Here is a 23,495-nt window from a genome sequence, read left to right on the forward strand (position 1 = left end):
GTGTGCGCCGGTAAAACGGGCCCCCGAGAGGCGGAGCGGATCTGAAGTTGGCAACTTTCAGCTATTGGCCAGAGGAAGCAGGCGGGCTATCAGCTGACGAATCAGAGCAACCAGGGGCGGAGGATCAGCGGCCATGAACTTTCCGGAAGGCGGAGATTCAAACACATCTTAAAAAGACTGTTTTCAAACTTTTCCATTGTTCTTAGGAAAATCTACAAGTAATTCGCATGTAACTTGTGTGTCAGTAGATCTTTACTTGAGAATACAGATATATCTGCATTAATGTTTAATCTGTTCTCTAGAACTACTGTCAGAGAGAGATGATAGAAACAGGGAGATAAAAGGATTTTTTTCGGGGGGGCGCTCACGTGTCCCCTACGAGATCACTACAGACTGTGTGTGCGCTGCCTTGCGTGTCGGCGCGTACCGTCTGAGTAGCCCCGCCCCCGTGCACACAAATAGCCAGACAGACCTCTCCTGTTCAGCGAAATTAATTTCATCATTAGTTAAAGGAAAATTGACTGACTTGATGAGTTAAATAGGGTACATAACGTTTATATTTTGTGGGACACAAAATAAAGCGACTTCTCCAGTACCGATGGCAGAACCGTTCAGGTCAGTTCTTAACGATACTGCGGGCTTGAAGAATGTGGCCCCGGGCCTCGTACAATACCGGGGATTGGTACCCATCCCTACCTGAGCCCACATCAGCCCGCAGATATGAATGGAAAAATTCGAAGTTGTATACGCTATTTAGACTTGTAGTGTGAATACATTAAAATGCAAAAGAATATTAAATAAATAAATCTCAAAATCAATTTAAAGAACTCTTCGGTCCGTCCCTGAACTAAACACTCTTCTGGTTTGTTGTCAAATGTCAATCAAAGCCTGTTCTACTAGTGATCGCCGCAACACCTACCACAAAACCTATACACGGGTCCCTAGAAAAGTTAATAAAAGTAATTAAGTTGGAACCTACCTATGATCTGATCGAGTTCAGCAGTCAGAACTGGACTTGAGGGGTCCAGCTTTGGATCCTGCGGGGTACCAACAAACAGCAGAATCTTACACTGTGGGAAAGACTCCACACTTCTGATTGATGTTCATGTCCACTTTATTCTTCGAAGTAAAGACTAGGACAGAGAACCAAATAGAACAGAGGAACAGTTCTAATGTCTACTAGAAAACATGAATCACAAGAAGACCAGTCTATTTCTTTTTCTGACTTCTTATTACAACCTTTTTTTCACATTTTTTTGTTACAAAATAGTTATTTGGTCACAGGACTCAACATTTCAAAGTATGAAATGCAGTCACTTTAAGTTTAAAACAATAAAATGAAACATTCACTTATCACAAAAAAGTGTTAGTGACGTATACACAACATTTCTAGTGTTGTCATGGTAAAACAGAGACAAAACAACTTACACATCGTCTCAATGGTCAACTGAGCAACTTTAAACCAAATTATATCACAAAAAAATATACCAATCTAAATCAACCCACAACAACAAAAATGAACATTGCCTTTTGATTTATATTTAGCAAAATTTCTTTTAAAATCAAATCAACAAACAATGCAAGTAGAAAAGGAAACGGTAACTTTAATATGATAAAAGCCATTCAAGAGAGGAAGATTTAACTCTTATGCTATGTACACCAAGGATGGGGGCACATTCAAGAATGCGCTTAACGGGCATTCTTGAGCGCACTTGACAAATCATCCCAAGTTATTTATGTCTGTATGAGTGTAAAACTGCTGGTTGTATTGTTTTGTGAATTAGTCTTGCTTTGATTGCTTGAAATAAACCATTTGAAATCAAATAAAAAAAAATATCAAAAACTTTTAGCGTATGGTGTCACACCAATTGCTATCCCATACCTGCTCATGTACCTGCAGTTTGAAGAGGTTTGATGAGAAATGTCAAAACACATATCTTATTCCAGACTTTTTCTTTTACAGCTGTATTTCGATTTATGACTTGGTGTCTGTTAAGAATAGTTAGAAACTCCCTTTTTAACTTTTTACTACACTAATGGTTCAAACATAATTCATTAAGCACATATTATCATCTCAAAATTATATTACATTTGAAGACAGCACAACAAAACTATTTTGTCACAGAATTCTTCCATCCTCCCTTTTCCTTTTGTGTGTGCTGGTGTGTGTGCTCTGCTAAACGACCGTGAGAGCCTCAGAGATATATGAGGGTTGAAGCATCTTGACCTTGGAGCACCTCGCCTGTAACAACTTGTGGGTGTGATTTTCACATCTTTGTCCATCGGACCACCTTCTGAATACGCAAATTCAGGGTTTATATACCAAGCCCATCTTCCTGCATCTCGGTGTGCGGACTTTGAATGCATTCTGTTCATTTTGTCTGTAACCCTTCATACATCCTGATTTGTGCTGCTTGTACAGAGTAAACTTCAAAAGATAAGAACCTGTCTCTGAGTCATTATTAATTCGTTTCTGTGTGCAGGAAGCTGTGGGTACAAACCTAGACTTTCCTATTTACAGTCCTATTTAGACAACCAGTTTCTTCAGTGTCATTGCAGTTACCTGAAATTCCACTTTCAATGAAAAGTCTATGTGAAAGCCTGTCAACCAAAGTGTTGCTACGCAGGTTTAAGTGCGTTTTCAGGCTCTACAAGCAAACCGGCCACACTAGACAGTTGCCAAGGTCAGTGTATACGTAGAATTATGATTCAAAACAACATTTTACTATTTACAGGTACATCTAAAAGAATGAATTTCATGAACTTTGGATCTTTTTTTTTCAAAGAAACAATAAAATCATCAAAAAAATGTTTTTAATATATCTGTGGAAGTTATGTATAAATTCCAGTTTATTTTTGACAAAAGAAAAGTGATACTTTTTCATCATATTTCCCTCTTTTTATCTTGGGCGCTAATGTCTTTTACTGCTGGAGTTCTCTGCTAAGTTTTCCCATCTTGCCAAGGTAAAGAGTTTAAACAAAATCCTTTACACAGAAAAGGGTTTATCTCATGTGTGAGTTTTTATGTGCTTTTTAAAATTAGATAAATCACTGAAACCTTTGTTACATTTGTTACAAGAGAAAGGCTTTTCTCCTGTGTGAGTTCTGATGTGTCTTTTGAGACTAAATAAACAACTAAAACTTTTATCACATTCTTTGCAAGAAAAAGGCTTTTCTCCTGTGTGAGTTCTCATGTGATTTTTGAGATGAGATGGATAACTAAAAGCTCTTTCACATTTATTACAAGGAAAAGGCTTCTCTCCTGTGTGAGTTTTCATGTGTATATTGAGATGGCCCATTTGCCTGAAACTTTTATCACAATCATTACAAGAAAAAGGCTTATCTCCTGTATGAATTCTCATGTGATTTTTGAGAGTAGATAACCGACTGAAACTTGTATCACATAGTTTACAAGAGAAAGGCTTTTCTCCTGTATGAATTCTCATGTGACCTTGGAGGGTATATAATCGACTAAAATTTGTACCGCATAGTTTACAAGAGAAAGGCTTTTCTCCAGTGTGAGTTCTCATGTGACTTTTGAGACTAGATAACCAACTAAAACTTGTTTGACATTCTTTGCAAGAAAACTGCTTTTCTCCTGTGTGAGTTTTCATGTGACTTTTGAGATGAGATACATGCCTAAAACTTTTCTCACATTTTTTACAAGAAAAATGCTTCTCTCCCGTGTGAGATCTCATGTGTAAATTGAGATGGGCTATTTGTCTGAAACTTTTATCACATTCTTTACAAGAAAAAGGTTTTTCTCCTGTGTGAGTTCTCATGTGTGAATTAAGATGGGTCTTTCGTCTGAAACTTGTATCACATTCTTTGCAAGAAAAAGGCTTTTCTCCTGTATGAATTTTCATGTGACTTTTGAGACGAGATGCATAACTAAAACGTTTATCACATTCATTACAAGAAAAAGGCTTATCTCCTGTGTGAGTTCTCATGTGTGAATTGAGATAACTTATTTCACTAAAACTTTTAGTACATTCTTTACAAGACAAAGACTTCCCCTTTTTATGGATTCTCATATGAAGTCTAAACTGAGACAAGTAACCGAAACTTGGGGTCCTCTGCTGTCTGTTCTGTGCGTCTATCTCTTCATCTGTAATTGAAGTAGTTTTTTCATCCTGACTAACAGTAACATTAAAGCAAGGTAGATTGTTTAGATCTACTTCACTGCTCTCATCTTCCTCATAAGAAGGAATCTCCATCAAGGTATCAGTCTCCTGCTTCAGATCAAGCTGCTCTTCATTCTGACTAATGTAGAGCTTGTCTTTGGTCTCTTTGATCTGTTGTAGTTCTGGTTCCTCCTCTTCCTCTTTAATCTGTGGTGGTTCTGGTTCCTCCTGCCTCTCTTTGATCTGTGGAGGTTCTGGTTCCTCCTGTTCCTCTTTAATTTGTGGTAGTTCTGGTTCCTCCTGTTCCTCTTTAATCATTGGCGGTTCTAGTTCCTCCTGTTCCTCTTTAATCTGTAGTGGTTCAGGTTCATCCTGTGGCAATTTGAAATTCCTCTGCTGGTTACAGAAATCCTCTTCAGTCATATAGTGCTGGGGGAGAACTGCTTGGACACAAACACAGAAAGGAGCCCTCTTATACTTTCAAAGGAGTTTACATTTTGTCAAAAAGCAATAAAAAATCAAAAACATTGCAGTGAGAATTTCCACATTTTAAAATATTTTTAAAAATGTCTCTGCTTAGATGTCATTTCAAGTTAAGACTTCAAGAACTGATTTTGGTCTTTTAGTCTTCGGTGAATAGAAGAAACTCATAAACTTATAAAATAGCCATAAAATCTAAAAAAAATATTTAAAACAGAAAACACAGGAGAATCACAAAAGATTGGCACCCCTCCCTAACCAGATTCCTCTCTCCACCCATCCAGTGCTCCCAATATAACCTTTAACAAAAAAGTAGGAACAGTCTATTTTTGAAATGTTAAAAAGCAGTTGCTGTTGTTATGTAGGCAAAGATGAATACTGCACTTTCAAAATTTAAACTTAGCAAGACCCAATATTTGTAAACATCAACCTGATGGTGTTCTGTCTCTGATCTTTCTCAAAAAGAAGCTGATGTATGCTATCAATTTAGTGTCTGATGTTTTGCGCATAAAAACTGTAAGACCGCGAATCAAAACCCCAAATCCGTAAATCAAAATGCATTGATTGAGAACCAAAACCTAAAAATTGCAACCAGAAGATTTAACCCAAAACACAATCATATTTCTGAGCTGCCGATTTGTTTTCTCACCATTCTGGAATCCTCCTTTTGAGTTGGACTTTTATTCTGAAATCGTCTTTTTGAGTCGCGCTTTTTATTTTTTGCGGTTTCGTCTCTAAAACCTGTACAAATAAAATCGGCGACACCTCAGTAAAGTGGAGGGGAGTTGGGACATCTATCCCAATATCCAGTAGCTTATTGGCTACCCAAACATACCAGTTTCAGAAGGTGAGTCTTTCATATGTTTTTCAAATCTTTTACTATATTAAATGATCAAACAATTACTTTATGTGACTGGAGGATGCCAGCATTGTCAGATGAGCTCCACCAGTAGCTGGTAGTGAAAAAAGATGTTATAAAGTAAGATGCTGCATGAAAAACCGATGAGAGGGGAGGATGGAGGAATTGCTAAAGGGGATAGATATGATATGAAGTTTGTTGAGGGTGGACTTTTTACCAATCAAAATAAGTTCAGTTTTATCACTAAGGTTTGAAAAAATTCATAGTTAACCAAGGTTTTATTGCTAAGAGACAATTGGTGGAGGAAGTAGGAGGGAGAGGGGAGTCAGGTTTGGCGGAAATGTAGAGCTGAGTGCCATCTGAGTAGCAATGGAATTGAATCTGGTTTTTGGCGATAGAATTGGTCCGAGGGGAAGGAGGTAGATCAGAAATAACAGGGGACCGAGGACAGAGCCCTGCAGTGACAGAATCAACAGGGGGGAAAAAATTGTTAATACAAATGGCGTTAGTGCCGTCTTAGAGATATGATTGGAACCAGCGCAGGTGGGAGTTTGTGATTCCAATGGCTGAGAGTCGGTACCGAAGGATAGCATGTGAGATGTTGTCAACAGCTGAACTCAAATCTAGTAAGAGGAAGATGGATATTGGACCAGTGTCAGCAGCTCTTAGGAAATCGTTATTCATTTTTAGGAGGGCCGTTTCATTGTTGTGTAGAGCAGTGTTTTTCAACCAGTGTGCCGCGGCACATGGTCAAGTGTGCTGTGGGAAATTGCCCTCATTAACTGATTTAACAACATTTTCCATCTCCAGGATAACAGTTTCTTTGTTCATCCTTACAGGCCCTGATAAAACACTATGAAATTAGGAATATGAAAGATCATAAAATACTTTGTCTTTGTGTTTATTTGATTCTATGAAATACATTTTGATAAGAATGACAGTACCGCGATTTAGCCGCAGCTTCAGCTGTTAGGAAAAGTCCCACCCTTTAACTGTCTCCACCAATCATTCTTGGATTCTTAAACACATGTCATCAGTCTGACCAATCAGAAGTGGTTAAAGTCTTTACTTCCTTGTTCTAAATTCTGCTGAAAACGTTGCTCAGTTCTAAGAAAAATACCAGCAAAAGCTCGTCTTTAGCGGTGTAGCTTTCCACAGAATCCGGTGTCACACTGTGGAACAAGTGAACAAAACAATGAAGCTCAGAGACGCTAGTATGTCTGCGCTCGATGGATTATTGAACTACATCTCCCATGATGCATTGGGTGACAGCGTCTGGGTGCACTCCTCTTAACGTCGTGAAACCACAATGACCACAAATCAGTTTTTAAATATTTTAACTTAACTTTTATTACATCTTAAAAATAAAACAGCAGCAGCTTCCAGCTTTTTCTGCCAAAATTATCACAAAAATGCAAGTGAGATCATGGAGGGACTGTAGATCAATACAGACAGAGTTTCTCTTTTTTTTTTTTTTTTGAATGCCAGTGTGCCGTGTTTTTTTTTGTCAAGGTTGAAGTGTGCCGTGGCTAAAAAAAAAGGTTGAAAATCACTGGTGTAGAGGATGGAAGCCAGACCGGAATTGTTTGTATAGATTATTGGAGCCAACGTGCGTATGGAGTTGAGCGGCAACATTTTTTTCAAGAATTTTATAGATGAATGGGAGATTTGAGATGTGATAAAAATTATGTAGGTTGGTGGGATCTGAGCCAGGCTTTTTGAAAATAGGAGTGACAGAAACTTATTTTAAAGTAAGGGGAACAATTCCAAAGGAGAAGAAGGAAATATTGGTTATGAGAGGTGAAAGAGAGGGACCACCAGACTTAACCAGGGCAGTAGGAACAACTCAAGTTGGCAGGATGATGCATTTGATTTATTAATAAAGTTAAAGGTTTGTTCCACCGTTTGTAGGGTGAATGTTGTAAATGACTGATGCAGGTTAAGTAAAGCTGAGGAAGCAGAAATTTGGGCCTGGAGTTGACTTGAGCTGCTGGGGAATATGTTCAATTTTTGAGGAGAAGAATGATGCCATGATGTCACAGAAGTTGGAGGAGTTCAAGTCGGGAGTGGGCTCAGGGGTGCAGATATCCGTGAGAGGAAGGAATAGACAGCCTTGGGATTTCCTTCAGTTGTGTTTATTGATTGAGACTGGTATGTAGCTTTGGCAATGGAAATAGAGTCTTTACATTGACAGATATGATTGAAATACAGTCGGATAAAATGTATTTAGTCAGCCACCATTTGTGCAAGTTCTCCCACTTAAAAATATGAGAGGCAAGTAATTTTCATCATACAGCGGGGAAAATAAGTATTGAATACGTCAACATTTCTCTCAAAAAACATATTTCTAATCGAGCTATTGACATGAAATTTTCACCAGATGTCGGCATCAACCCAAGTAATGCACACATAAAAAGAAATCCAAACATTTATGTCCATACATGAAGTTATGTGTAATAAAGTGAAATGGCACAGGGAATAAGTATTGAACACATGAAGAAAAGGAGGGGTAAAAAGGTCTGGCAAGCCAAGAAAGCAGCTGGAGTTTGTCAGTATTCAGAAGGTTAACCTGCCCCCTATTAGTGCAAAGTAATATCAGCTGGTATAGTCCTGATTGATGCCTTTTAAAAAGGTTTCTCACCAGCAAGGTGTTAGACAAGAAGCATTGCACGGTGGGTAAAAGCAAAGAGCTGTCCAAAGACCTACGAAACCTTATTGTTGCAAAACACACTGAAGGCATTGGTTACAGGCGCATTTCTAAACTTCTGAAAGTTCCAGTGAGTACCATTGTAGCCATCATCTGGAAGTGGAAAGAACACGGCATTACCATAAACCTGCCACGGCCAGGTGCTCCTCGCAAGATTTCAGACAGAGGAGTCAGAACAATCATCAGAAGGGTTCTCCAACAGCCCAGGACCACTCGTGGAGAGCTTCAGAAAGACCTGGAATCAGCAGGTACCGTTGTTTCAAAGAAAACAATAAGTAATGCACTCAACCGCCATGGCCTCCATGCACGCGCACCATTTTTGAAGAAGAAGCATGTTGAAGCTCATTTGGAGTTTGCGACACAACATTTGGATAAACCCATGACAATCTGGGAGAAGATACTCTGGTGAGATGAGAACAAAATTGAACTCTTCGGATGTCATAAGACACAACATGTTTGGAGGAAAAATGGCACCGCACATCACCCCCATCACCATACCAACAGTCAAGTTTGGAGGTGGGAGCATCATGGAGTGGGGCTGTTTTTCAGCATGTGGTACTGGTAGACTTCATATCATTGAAGGAATAATGACTGGAGAAAAGTATGGAGACATTCTTGATCAGAATCTGCTGTCATCTGCCAGGCTGCTGAAGATGAAAAGAGGGTGGATCTTTCAGCAAGACAACGTTCCCAAGCACACAGCCAAGGTAACACTCAACTGGTTGAAGAAAAAGAAAATAAAGCTGCTAGAATGGCCCAGTCAATCACCAGACTTGAATCCAATTGAAAATCTTTGGAAAGAACTGTAGATCCGGGTTCACAGAAGAGACCGCTGGAACCTTAAAGATTTGAAGGCAGTTTGTGTGGATGAATGGGCCAAAATCACACCTGAGCAATGTATTCCACTGGTTTCTCCATACAGGAGGCGTCTTGAGGCTGTAATCACCAACAAAGGTTTTTGCACTAAGTATTAAATAAATTTCAGTAAGCGTGTTCAATACTTATTTCCTGTGCCATTTCACTTTATTACACATAACTTCATTTATGGACATAAATGTTTGGATTTCTCTCTATGTGTGCATTACTTGGGTTGATGCCGACATCTGGTGAAAATTTCGAGTCAATAGCTCGATTAGAAATATGTTTTTTGAGAAATGTTGACATGTTCAATACTTATTTTCCTTGTTGTAGGTAAATCTCAACTATGAGAGACAAAAGGAGAAAAAAATCCAGAAAATCACACTGTCTGATTTTTAAAGAATTTATTTGTAAATTATGGTAGAAAATAAGTTTTTGGGCAATGTAGAAAATGTATGTTTTAATATCTTATTCTTTATTATGTTACAGCTTTATCCTTAGTGTGAAGTGAACTTATTTTGAACTATCCAGATTTATGGTCGTGTGACATTCCTTTTTTGCTTTATGGTTGCAGCATCCTGTGAAGAAATAGGATGTTCTTTTTGCAAAGTTAGGTGTTTTCCATGGGTGCAATAAATATGCCATGGACTATATCCGTACCATCTGGGTTGAAGATTCTTCCCCTGGGAAAGTGTGAAGATTTGTGTTCTCATGTGGAGGTTGGAGCTGATCTTTGCTCTGGATACCGGTAAAGGAACCTTGAGTTGTCCAGTAATGATTTACTCTGACCAGATGGGGACTCTTCTGATCATTGGACCGTGTGCGCCGGTCAAACGGGCCCCCGAGAGGTGGAGCGGACCTGAAGTTGGCAATCGTCAGCTATTGGCCAGAGGAAGCAGGCAGGCTATCAGCTGACGAATCAGAGCGACCAGGGGCGGAGATCCAGCGACCATGATCTTTCCGGAAGGCGGAGATTCAAACACATCTTAAAAAGACTGGTTTTAAAGTTTTCCATTGTTCTTAGGAAAATCTACGAGTAATTTGCATGTAACTTGTGCGTCAGTAGATCTTTACTTGAGAATCCAGATATATCTGCATTAATGTTTTAAACTGTGCTTTAGAACTATTGTCAGGGAAATAAACTCTGTGTATTTTTAAACCGGTTGAATCCTTGTTTGCTTTACCACTCTCGTCTATCGAACACGCATGGATGGAAAGAACTGAAAAGCGGACGATTTCTTTCCTACAGCACCTACAAACAAGAAGGATTTCTGGCTCTCACAGATCTGTAACTTCTTCTGTAAGAGTATCTTCTCTCCTCCACTCATTACCTGTTTCAATGGCACTTGTTTGAACTCATTATCAATAGAAAAGATACCTGTCCACAACCTCAAACAGTCACACTCCAAACTCTACTAAGGCCAAGACCAAACAGCTGTCTAAGAACACCAAAAACAACACTTAGACCTGCACCAGGCTGGGAAGACTAAATCTGCAAAGGTAAGCAGCTTGGTGTGAAGAAATCAACTGTGAAAGCAATTATTAGGCAGGCCAATCTAAAGTTTGCTTGAAAGCATTTGGATTATCAAGAAGAAGATTGTGAGAATGTTTTATGATCAGATGAAACCAAAAACTAAGATGAAATCCCAAACACTGTCTGGGTAACGAAGGACTGGCTTCATAAGAAGCCTTTCAAGGTCCTGGAGTGGCCTAGCCAGTCTCCAGATCTCAAATCTATAGAAAGTGGTTGGAGGGAGTTGAAAGTCTGTGTTGCCCAGCGACAGCCCCAAAACATCACTGCTCTAGATGAGATCTGCCTGGAGGAATGGGTTAAAATACAAGCAACAGTTTGTGAAAACCTTGTGAAGACTTACAAATCATTTTTGCTGTCATTGCCAACAAAGGGTATATAACAAAGTATAGAGTTTAACTATTGATATTGAACAAATACTTATTTTCCACCATAATTTACAAATAAATTATTTAAAATCAGACAATATGATTTTCTGGCTTAGATAGAAGAATATGGTTAGAGCAGGGGTCGGCAACCTTTTTTACTCAAAGAGCCATTTGGGACCGCCCCTAATAAAAAAGAAAGCACTCGGAGCCACAACCCGTTTTGACATCATTATATATATTATGCATGTATATATTATTCAAAGGTGCTCATTACGTCGATCGCGATCTACCGGTCGACCTTCAATGACATGAGTGTAGATCTCGGGCCAGAAAAGATTAAAAAAAAAGTACTTCTTTAAAATCCACCAGCCAATCAAAATCCTCACTGAGAAGTAAGGGACTTGATTGACATGTAGATTGGCCAATCGGACATCGTCTGAAGCATACGTCGCTGCAAATGCACATTATGTTCTTTAAAGGATGATACCGCGGCCGCGTTGGGAGGAGCTACTGGTTCTGGTCTGATCGCTGCATGGAGCGATGTGTTGATCAATGCATGGTAGACACTGAGAATGTGGAGAGATCAGGTTTATTATTTTGAAGAGTTCTACTTGGTAATCATGTTTCCATGTTTGAGTTCATAAAATCCTCCCAGGGAAAGTCTCTGCTTCAACTCCTGCAGGGAAAGCTGCGTCTCAATCTGACGCCCGTGTTTGCATCTCTCTGACAGAGTTAGATCCAAAGCCCCTCTCCCCCCTCTCTACCTGCTTTTCCTCTCTACCTGTTCACCTGTTCACATCCTCTGCAGCTGAGAGTTGTTTCCCCCGCGCTCCTCAGTGTGTCCTACGCAGAGAGCGCAAAATACGGTAGTCGGGGCGCTCCAGCGCAGCACAAGGATGAAAGAGCCGGACGCAGGTTATAGCGGGGATAGAGCGGGTTAAGCAAATTAATGGAAGAAGGCGCTCCACTGAAGAAATATTCAATATTGTACACATTTTATTATTAGTCTGAACTATCTTTTATTTAGAAATTTTTTTCATTTTATCAGTCCAGTACGGGAAAAAAACAATCAAAACTTGTGTTGGGCGGTTTTTGGCTGGGTCTGGCGGTTTTCAGATGACGTTTGGGCAGGAAAACTGTGACTTTATCTGGCAACACTGGCGCGAACTCTCAGTCTGTCATCAGCGAGTTGGTCTCTGCCCCGCGGCACGTCAAGTTCCCGGCAGAAGATCGGAGTGTTTATTGAAGCCGCCCCGCGTGCTTCTCCCTGCTATCAGCTCTGCAGGTCTCGCCCGATAAATAGGAGCTCATTACGAAGCTGTTTTTTACGTGGCTCGCGCTTCGTGCGGAGCCAGCAGCGCCTTTGAAATGCCATGAAAAATGAACAAACTAAAATAAAATTTAATTATTATAAAATACTCATTATTTTCCAAAGTCACAGGGAGCCACAACAGATGGATGAAAGAGCCACATGTGGCTCCGAAACGATGGGTTGCCGACCCCTGGGTTAGAGAAATGGACAAAGTCTGCATTTCAGGAGACTGGTTAGACACCTGACCACGGACAAGGTCCAGAACATGTCACATAAGGAGTATAGTGATTTATTTGCGTAAAAGTGCAGGCACATTTTTGCAGATTCCTTGGATTTCTTGCAAAATAATCAAGTCTAACTGATTAAGAAATCAGAATTTGGCCACAAGAAACCAGTTCAGCAATGCAGGATTACTTTGAGACCACTCATTGGGACATTTTTAGGGAAGCAGCAACTTGCAACAATATCACTGACCTGCAGGAATACAGTGTCCGTTATTTTTTTTTAATTTATTTTTTTTCTACTTGTCCTGTCCAACAGCAAGGCAGGCAGATGAGAGCTGAGGGCCTCTTGTGTTGGACATATTTTACTTTAACAAGAGGGGTTATTAATCTTCAGACAAACCGAAGGTATGACTGAATAAACCCCTTTTGTAATTGAGGCCAAACTTTATTCATTGCAACCATGATTGAAAATCTTTGGTGTTGGACCGGACGGAAAAGGAAAGAAGGGAAGAAGAGGGAGGGATGTCAGGGGGGGGGGGGGGGGGGGGGGGGTAGTGAGAGGGGGGGGGGGGTAAGAACATGAAGCAGCATAGAGCAGACAGGTTTACTGGTTGTTTATCATTACGGTACGGTTCAAATGTAGTACAAAAAGGGCGGGGCCTGTTCACACACACTCAAATACTATCAACACACCTGCTAGCTGCAAAAAATGTTCACATGTCAACATGTACACAAAACAGATAGTGTTCACGAACGCATACCTATGCCTTTAAACCAACTAGTGTGAAATCTTTCATTCATTCAATCATGCAAACTATAAGTGCAAAGGTGAGCTAACACCTGTGCTCAGGTGAGTGTTTATGTTCTTCTAAAATGGATGGTGGAATGTCAAAAGAAGGAGGAGGAGCGCCCAGCCACCCCCAGACCCCCGCCGCAGCAGCAGCGGCAGCCGGAATCCCCCCAACGCCACACGGGAACAGGCAGGGAACAACCCTCCCCTGGGCGACCAAGACCGCCACCCAGGCCAGGGCCAGCAGGACCGCCGCGAGGCCCCCAGAGCCAGAGAGCAGGGAGGCTCGGAGGGAAAGAGAGCGCCGCCCCAGCCCAGCCAGGAAAGCAGCCCCCCCGCCGCGCCGGAAGAGCCCAACGCAGGGCCCCACCGGAGAAGGACGCCCACAGCACCAGACGAGCACCCCACCACCACCCAGGAGTTCCGGTCATCCCCCCGCCCCAACCCCAGGTACGAGCCAGGACCCCCCAAGGGAGACCCGCTCCGCACTCCAGGCAGCCACCCACCCGGCCCACGGTTGGTCCAGGGAGGAGCAAGGCAGGGGCCCGCCGCCCCCGCCCAGGAGGGGGGAACCCCGGGGAAAAAAGGGCGGCCCACAAGGGGTGTTATAAATATGGCCCGACCAGGTTCGGCCATGTTGGAAGTTTGGCGGGGCCCAGCGCTCAGGGGCAAGGACCAGGACCCACCCCCCAGGGACACGAACACCCCCGGCTCAGGTGTAATATGAACCCTCCCACCGCGCGGAGAGAGCACAGCCGGGCCCAGGGAGCCGGCACCCAAGGGACATGGCCGCCATCGCCAAGGGGCCCGCACCCCCCACCAGGGAAGGGGTAGGGGACAGATGGACCCAGGTCCCACCTTCCTTGCAAAATGTGTGTGCGTGTATGTGTGTTTGAGACGGTGTGTGTGTGCATGTGTGTGTGTTTATGTTGGAATGTATATATTGAAGGGGGAGGGTTGTGTGTACTAAAGGGGGTGCAGTTAAAATTGGCGAGTAGGGCACTAAGGGGACATCTCCTGATTACTCACAGTGATGTCCCCTCACCCACCCCACCAAGGGGCCCTAAATGTCTAAGGTGTGGTTAAAATTGGCGGGTAGGGTGCCAGGAGGACATCTGCTGCTTGCTTGCAGTGATGTCCAAGCACCCCCCCTACCAAGGACCCTACATGTCTAAGGTGCAAATAAAACCGAAAGAGGGGGGGCCCACTCCATACAGCAACCATAGGAGGGGGGGCCACTGCCATGTAGCCCCCCCCAAGGCGCATCGCAGGCTAAACCCCCCACCCCCTCACCCTAATATGAGGTTATATGAGGAAAGGGGTAAGTTGGGGACAGCTGGTAGACTGTCCCCCGGTGGTCAAACAGCCGCCCCCCCCCGACCCAGCAAAGGGGCCAGGGCCACCCAGCCCAGGGGCCCCACCCCCGGAGGCGCCGACACCCCAGGCCCGGCACCACCCACCCCAGACAGAGAGAGAGGAGCCAGAAAGCGTCGCAAGGGGCGCATACCGTAAATCAACATTCTAACCAAATCTACTAATTTCCACTGTATTACGAATAAATACTTTAATAATAGATGCAGAAATTACAATGTGCTGTTTCAAATTCAGTGTCACATTTTATTCTGCACTTTTGAAGATGCAACAACAAAGTAAACTGACAGCACCATCGCTGTCATGACAGTACAAATAGTAAACAAAATACCATAAATTTAGAATAAAAAAAAGTTTTTAGTAACAAATGATTACCGTAGTAACCTTTCGGTCATTTCACAGTTTCAAAAAATACTTAAATGTATGTAAACATTAGAGGATGGAAATTCATGTTGGCAACACCAAATAGGTGCAGCCAAGATGCACAATAATTTGAGATCACCCAGATGGACGCAACACTGCACAGATCACCTGGTGTGAGACATATTTTTGTGTTTGCTCCAACATCAACTGTGAATCATCACAAAATTATCACCAGAAAGGGGCGGAAGCAAGACCCCAACCAGAGCGAACGCAGCTGGAAATTTAGCACTGAACTGACTGAAAGCTGCCATACAGACTACAAAACAATGCATTATGGGACATGTGTCCTGATGGGTTTTTTGTAGTTCACTGATCAATTAAAATAATTTAAAATACCAACTGATTAAAAAAAAGGCTACATACATTACAAAACATTAAAATAATTATAAAAGATGTAATATCACAGATCATACTTAGGGGGAGAGGCATAATAAAAATACATTGAACGTTAAGGACTACAACTTCCTGCTCTCCTTCAGTCTCGCTGCAGCTTCGCCTTTAAGTCCAGTTTATGTCCACAAATTTGGATTCCCAATAAAACTTCCCAGCAGGTAAGGTTTTGGTATGTAAAAGATTTCTTATTTGTTTATTGGAAACTGAATTAACACAAATATCCACATTGTCCAAAAAATTCTCTGGGTTCTTAATTGACTTGTGTTATAAATCCCTTTAAACAGTTGAAGTAGACTGGTTGGAACTGCATCTAACACTATTGCATATTCTCTGGGTGGAACAGGAATATCGAATTTTAAAAGAAATTCTTCATACGTCAGAAGATGTCCATGAGAATTGAAAAGTTGTCTGATTAAAACAATATCATTATCATACCATCTAGGAAAAAAGTGATTTATTCTTGTATTGTACATTACTGTTATTCCAAATAAAACAAGTTGTTGGAGAAAAATTATGTTTATAAAGGAGTTTCCAGGCCAGCAGGGCTTGTTTGTAAAAGTTAGAAAGTTTTGTGGGTAATTTTTCAATTTTACAATTACATTTTAGCAAGAATTTAATGCCTCCCATTGTGTCAAATATATATTTGGGAAATGCATTCAAGATATTGTCTTCCTCTTTCTATAAATTACTTAACCACTTTATTTTAAAAGAGTTGTTTAAAGTTTCAAAGGTTAAGACATCCATGCCCCCATGTTTTCTGGTGTTACACAAAACAAATTTTGCTTAAGTAATAACATTTTTTCCTCCAAATAAAATCAAATAATGTTTTGTTTAATAGGTTACAGATGTGTTTTGGCATTTCTGAAGACAGAGACACATAGAAAGATCTAGAGCAGGGGTCACCAACCCTGTGCCCGCGGGCGCCAGTGCGCCCGCGAGCACCCCTTGTGGCGCCCGCAGGGAATGCACCCAAAAAAAATCTTTTTCTTTTTTTTTATTGAAGCAAATATTCAACAAACAACCACGGCATGTCTGTCAATGACAACAATATCAATTCTGAGATAAAGGTAGACAAAGAAAACCCAAATATGTAAACAAATATAACTTAAAAAATAATCACTAAAAGTAAGGGTCTATTACAAAAGTTTAAATAGATCAAATAAATTACACAATTTCTGGACATTCTTATGATTCATGTAATGTAAAGATTTTGAGAATAGGTTGAGGTGGTTGAGTAATCCATTAATGTGAGAATTAATATTCCTGTCTGTTTTTATTTACATTTATATTTAAAAAGTTAAAATTAAGTTAAAGTTACAAAGGTTTAAAAGTTTAGCTTTAGTGTGTTCAATAAATATTTATCTTGTTCGGCTGCAACCTAAAGTCTGTTTTGAAATTAGGCTCCCTCTGCAACTGAGTTTGACCCCCCCCTGTAATACGAGTCTAGAAAATTCATGCATGTTTTTGTGTGTTAAATGAGCAAATAAAAATAGGGCACAAAAGGAAGTCCTCAAATTGCGTTGTTTTTTTTTTGGGGGGGGGGGGGGGGGGGCGCTAGGAGGTTTTTAGTGGCGCCCTTCATACCACTTGGTGCCCATGAAATAGCCCTCGGTCTCAAAAAAGTTGGTGAACCCTGATCTAGAGATTCCTTCAGCTTTAGATAACAGAATTCTACCGTTCAGAGAAAGATTTCTCATTAACCACATGTTATAAGGCGCGGTGGAGTTTAGAAACAAAGGATTTGTACGTTTGTGTCAGTGTGGGGGGGGGGGCTCGAAAATATTCTAATTGTCAGAAAGGGGGGCCCTGCAGAAAAAGTTTGGGAACCACTGAGTTAGAAGATTTAAACACAGTTTGAAGTGTGTTCGTTGGTTTCAAGACGTTTAACAACAGATCTCCTTGTGCGCTGTCACTCTCACAACCCAATGCATCATGGGAGATGTAGTTTATGAACAGCCGTTTTGTTTTGTTCACTTGTTCCACAGTCTGATACCGGATTCTGTGGAAAGCTACACCGCTAAAGACGAGCTTTAGCTGGTATTTTTGTTAGAACTGAGCGACTTTACAAGCTAAATCGGGACAAGGAAGTGAAGACTTTAACCACAACTATTTAACGAATCAAATAAATCCCTTTATGCATTTGACCAATCGGAAGGATGCATTCACGTTGTTAACCAATCAGATTGAGCCCCATTATGTTAGATGTTTGTCACCTATGTCGACGAGGGTCATTTGGGGTATAAGTTTTTAATTGTTGCAATAAAATGGGAATGGTTATTTGGTTATTTTGTTTATATATCGCAAATTATATCGTTATCGCAATTTTAATCTCTAATATCGCATATCGCGAGTTTTCCTCATATCGTGCAGGCCTACAACGTACTATTCTTTATCAAAAGATAACAGTAACAACTAACAACTACATATCTAACTTGTGAACTAACTATAGGTGTTGTAGATTGATTGTGTGTGAGGACGGAGCGTCTTGTGTAGGAATATTAGGAAGGTGCGCACACGTGTGTTGGGGGTGCGTGTTGATTCCTTTGCAGTGGACCGCTCTGGAGCTGCACGCAAGTTTTACCTGTACTGACTGGTACAGACATCTTCTCAAAATATTATGTATTGCCCAGTAATAAACAGACTGCAGACACTGTCACCTTTCCGGTAGCTGTGAAGCCTGACACCCATGAAGAACGCGGGGCAGGAGGCTCCGTCTTTGTTTATACAGACACGTAACGTTACGCCGCACAAAATAGTTCCCAAAGAAAACATGTAGTTAGGTAGATATTCATGGAAATCTAACAGCGCGCATTCATGTTTGGTGTTACAGAGTGAAGGAGAACAGTAATACCCCCACAACACGGCGGGCGGCCGTGTCACTTACTTAAGAACACACGCAGCTTGTAATGGAAATAAATACAATGGAAATCAATAATTAGAAAGCAGTAAATTTGTCGTATTTCATTGCAAGACAAACTTCTGTTGTAGAATGAGGATGTGTGCTTCTGAAAGCGCACGCCTGTTTGTGTTACTGTACAGGGAGCTGCGTGTCACTTGCAGCGCAGAGGCAGACAGTGAGAGCGCGCGCCTACGAGAGAGAGTGACAGGCGCGGTGGGAGAAAAGGAGAGAACAGTCTGGAAGAAAGAAGGAAAGTCTGAACACAGGACTAGCAGAAAAAGGAAATTATCAGCAAAGATGAGTGCGTTTAAAGTGTTTATTATAGTTCCAATCACACACCATATGCACAACTTAAAACAAAGGGGGTAAAAAAAGTGCGGTGATGAGGTCATCACTAATCTTGAAGTCTAAATTTGATATGTGTACAAATAAACAAGTAAACTTATAAATTTTTGTCACACCCATTTATATTTTAGCAGTGGCAGACTGTGCATTACACACCCAGGCCTTGAGCAGTGCTGTTTGAATCACTCAACCCCTCATTAACCATTTTAGGATGGAGAAACGAACTTTGTATTGCATATTGAAAATTCCTGCGAGAAACAATAAATGCCCCTAAATAAACTGAATAAACAAAACAGTAAACACATCTTGATATGTAACTACAGCCAGCAAAAAACAATGAAAGACGATGCCAAGAAATCCTGTGCATTTATTTTAAAAACCTTCACAAAACTGTGATACCTAAGTTTTACACAATAACTAAGTTTTCAATCTTTATGTCATGTACTGAAACTGATCTGTAGTGGCAACCACTACAGCTTGATGAAGTTGAAAGCGAATATTCTGATCTCCTGCTACACAACAAAGTCTGATGGCTGTAGGGGTGACGTTTTGTGTCACTTTGTCGTCTGTTTGGAACACGTGAAAACATTCCTGAAAAGCAAAGACCTGAACAAGCCGCAACTGGAAGATACTCAGTGGCTGGAAAAGCTGCACGTTTTGGTGGAAATTACTGTGACAAGCCACCTAAACGAGCTGAATCAAAGTCTACAGGCGCCGCAAATGCTTGAAGCTGTTCTGTCATTAGAGCCAAGCTGACTGTCTTTGCCAGAGATGTACAGAGAAAGGAGAGGATGATGCTGCGTGTTACCCGTGCACTGACTTGCTTGGCAGTTGCACAGAAATCAAACTTTACTGGGTTAATTTGATTTTTTGATTTTTACCTTTCCAAAAGGCTGCTGTTTTCTTTTTTATAAACACAGGCTGCGTTTAACTGCACTCTGTTTAGTTCCCAGAGGGGCACGTCACGCACGTTCCATTTTGTTGTTTTTTTGTTCGAATCCTCAAAATAAAAATGACATCAAAAATCTGATTTCTTTATTAAATTTCTTTAATTTTATCAAAGCAATGAAACGTAATTCATTGATATTGTAATGAAGTTGAACTTGAACAACAGAGCAGTCACGTGACGCGTCGTTCTCCGCAGAATGCACTGCAGGGCAAATAAACATTTAATCGTTAATAATGCTCATTATGTATTTGTAGCAACTTAGTCATTTTGATAGTAGGCTAATATAGCTAATATAGACACACATTGCATGTGTTGCCTTATTATAAGGCTTAAAATGGGCTTTTAATATTTTGCGGCTCCAGAGATATTTGTTTTTTTGTTTTTTTCGTCCGATTTGGCTCTTTCAACATTTTGGGTTGCCGACCCCTGCTTTAGTTAATCATTACATTCCCACACGAAATCCCTATTGGAACACTCTTGTGACAGACAGGCACAACCTCTCATGAAGTACCAGAAGAGAATTGGTATGTCCAAACAGAACGAAAACGTAATCTTGAAACTTGATTTAACACGTGGGACTCTTAATCCATCTGGTGAACCGACATGCTGGCTATTCTGCAGAGGACATTTCAAGCCACGACCACTGATGTGCATTTTCTGCTTATTATCTGTGAAACCGCAAATATAGCCACCCCTATTTTAACATTCTGCCTTCCGGAACGGTTCATGAATTATACACAAAAATCCCACTGCAGACGACTGGTTTCAGACATTTACAGGAGTGTCGGCACAAGGAAATAATTGGCTGCCAACACAACTAAAGGCCCGTACACACCGGGACGAATTTCGCGCGCGATTTTCGCCGACGTTTAACGCCTCGTGACTAAACAAAGGGCACCAATGAGAGTGTGCACACCGACGCGAAAAAACGCCACGCGTCAAAGCGTAAAAAAAAAACGCCTCGGGTTCGTTATTTTTTTCATCTATCTTTAATCTATTCGACCAATGAGAATGGCGCTTTTGCACACGTGTCTGGAGCTTCTGAAGTTGCAGTAAAACACAACTTGGGGGCGCTCAAACACAAAACTGCCTTGTTGAGCACACATACCAGCGAAGAAGATAGACGCCGAGTTGCATCTACACAGCCGCGAAGAAATAATGACGGACATTCTAAAATATCCCCAAACCAAGCACCAGTTGGAGCAACTGGTGCTTGAAATATTCATGTTTTCTTTGTATGATCAGTGATGAAAGTCAGGCAAGGAAAAAATCCCTGAACTTTTCTTTGAGCGATATGGCGGGCACAGAGCGAAATTTTGGAAAAATACGTGGTCTTACATGCATTCTGGTGCATTCTGGCAACTAGTTATTCACTTCTTTATCAAAAAACTAAGACTAATTGGAGCATCATGATTTGTCATTCAAACCCCTAGTTTGACTCTCCATTAAGGACTTGCTGGTCCTAAAAAAGAATTTGGAAAATTGCTCAAAGTAACACAATCCTACAATCTACGCTTTTCCTTAAAGCTGCAAAACATACAATTGCTAAAATATAGTAACATCAAAGCCCCAAATGGCAAAAAGAACACCAGTAACTATTATATTCTATGAAAATACCTCAGTTATTTATACATTATTTCTGCTTTAGAAATGACTGATGTACAACATCCACTTGCACTGTTTTCTCAAACTATAATTACATCAAAATATGGGATCTGCTTTAAACTATAATTCTATAACATAATACATCAATTCTTTAACACCAATACTAAGTAATCTGGGAAATATCAAAACAAACATACAAACTAAACTAAACATTGTAAACATTATTTTTTAAGGGAGTGCGGGTCCAAACCATCAAATACTTATAATTAATGTCAACTATACTGAACTAAATCATGGTAATTAGGAAATACAAATAAATTAGATAGAGAAATGTATTCAAAATAAAAACTGAAACTCAAAACTAAAATTGAAATTATTTCAAAATGTGGTTTTGAGATTATTTTACACAAAAAAGTATTTGACCTACACTACCTTAAAAATCTTTTTTTTCCAACCAAGACCACTTCAATTTGTTTTTTATCGTCTTCTCACAACTGAGGTCGTGACCACGCTCAATAATGACGATGCCTGCCATTATTTTAACACAAATTTGATCGCAAACTCTTCAGATGTGTTTGTGAAAATTTAGCGTGGGTCCGCCAGTTTTGGTCTCTAGGGAAGCGAGTCACGCTGACCACGTGGTGCAGACAGAGCCAATCAGACCCGTCGACGCATCCGAAAGCAACTAAAACGTCCCGTCATTGGTCAATTAGGCCGGGAAGACGAGAGATGGCCACGACCATAGAGGAAGCGATCTGCGGAGAAATACAGAAAATAAAGCTAAAATTAGCTGATTTCAGACCATTTTTTAATCCGGAAAGCGATTTGTCCGTAGAGATCAGGTCTTTAATTCCCGGAAAGTACGTTCGGTTTGCTCAAAAACCCGGATTTCCGGGAATTCCCGGAAGACTTTCATCACTGATGATTCTGACAAGCGCGTAAATACTTGCTCTCTTCTTCTGAGTGAAAAGCGACTTTAATAAGCGTAAAGTTGCGCAGCGCCACCTTGTGTACAGGAATATTTCTGTTTTACATTAAGCGCCATCTAATGTCAGGGAATGAAATTGCATCTTCACTCGGCTCATCGTCAGCGAAAATCGCCTGGGTGTGAACACAAAAAACGTGTTGAAAAACGCTGGCGTATATCGCCTGGCGAATATTCGTCCCTGTGTGTACGGGCCTTAAAGGCCACCCGCGATATTCGCAGTCGTTTAACACCTCGTGACTAAACAAATGGCACCAATGTGAGTGTGCACACGACGCGAAAAACGCCACGCGTAAAAGCGTCATTTTTAAAAAAAACGCCTCGGGTTCGTTTTTATTGGTTTGACGATCAGGGCAATCCAATGAATTTGAAATTTTAGTCACATACCAACCACGAGTAGCTGAAGCTGCGGGTTCCAGCTACTATCCAGCAGTCTGCGCTGACGACAGAGCTCCTCCTCGTGTTGGACGATGGTTCCTTCAGCAGCAGAAAGTTGTTCTCTGACAGAACCTTCCTGAGGTTCTGAAGACATGGTTCCTGCTCCGATCTTCAGCTCCAACTCCCACAAACACCGCCCTCCTCTTCACTGCAGCTCCGATCGATCATCTGCTAGTCTCACAATCACAGCAATCCACGTTGTCTTTCCGTTCAACACTTCTTCACTCATTTACGACACTTTGGAAAATACTGAGAGTTCCCACACGAACCACGTGTCGTCCTTTCTGTCCAAAAACCTCACAAACGTCCCAACAAAACACCTCCGTCCTCTCAGCACAAGCTAACGCTGCTAGCCTGCTAACACTGCCAGCGCCACGTGCTGTTTACTTCCGGGTCACGTGCAGAAACTTTCTTGAAAAAGTAGAGTACAAACTTCTTACCTGGACATCAATATGGTCCAAAAAGCTTCCATCTCTTAAAAAAAGTTTGAAGTCAGGAAAAAATAAAGAAAATTTAATTTAAGCGGGGTAAAAAAATACAGTTTTGGGTGAACTAAATGACTGCTGTTGTGACGTCATCACACTGTATCTAATTACAATGTTAGGATTTGACCAAAAAAAGTTCAGATTTCATTTGACGACAAAACACATCAGAAACTAAATAAACTTTATGATATTTGTTTATTGTATTCCTAAACTACAGTAAGGGATAAATAAATTACTTAAGAACAGAGAAACAAAACTGAAAAAAAGAAAATTGAAATGAAAAAAGACCCTTAAAAACAGTTCCTTAAGAGAATAATTAAGAGTTTAAATAAACATTAAGTATATAGTT

At 40.9% G+C, this 23,495-nt stretch overlaps 1 protein-coding gene and 1 long non-coding RNA gene across 5 annotated transcripts in view; one reads left to right on the top strand and one right to left on the bottom strand.

Annotated features, from left to right (window-relative positions):
- Positions 1-1,096: 1,096 nt before the first annotated feature.
- On the bottom strand, positions 1,097-23,044 carry LOC105355244 (uncharacterized). 4 transcript variants are annotated; one of them, XM_020709786.3, is made up of 2 exons: positions 22,611-23,044; positions 1,097-4,567 (listed from the first exon to the last, which is right to left on the bottom strand). In XM_020709786.3, exons 1-2 carry the CDS (start codon positions 22,753-22,755, stop codon positions 3,009-3,011), a joined length of 1,704 nt encoding a protein of 567 aa, XP_020565445.2. In that variant the 5' UTR covers positions 22,756-23,044; the 3' UTR covers positions 1,097-3,008. The 4 variants fall into 4 exon arrangements, with proteins under 4 accessions (XP_020565445.2, XP_078792886.1, XP_078792890.1 ...); XM_078936760.1 differs by having other exon boundaries at positions 1,097-4,564; positions 22,611-23,043; XM_078936764.1 differs by having other exon boundaries at positions 1,097-4,564; positions 22,615-22,753.
- The window catches only part of LOC144988595 (uncharacterized), a 63,016-nt gene continuing 48,262 nt past the window's right edge, over positions 8,742-23,495 (top strand). The window contains exon 1 of the long non-coding RNA XR_013652520.1: positions 8,742-8,877. This is a non-coding gene — a long non-coding RNA (uncharacterized LOC144988595). The remainder of the gene's footprint in view (positions 8,878-23,495) is intronic.

Source organism: Oryzias latipes, chromosome 2, assembly GCF_053564925.1.
Source record: "Oryzias latipes strain Hd-rR chromosome 2, Olatipes_Hd-rR_3.1".
NCBI classification, from domain to species: domain Eukaryota; kingdom Metazoa; phylum Chordata; class Actinopteri; order Beloniformes; family Adrianichthyidae; genus Oryzias; species Oryzias latipes.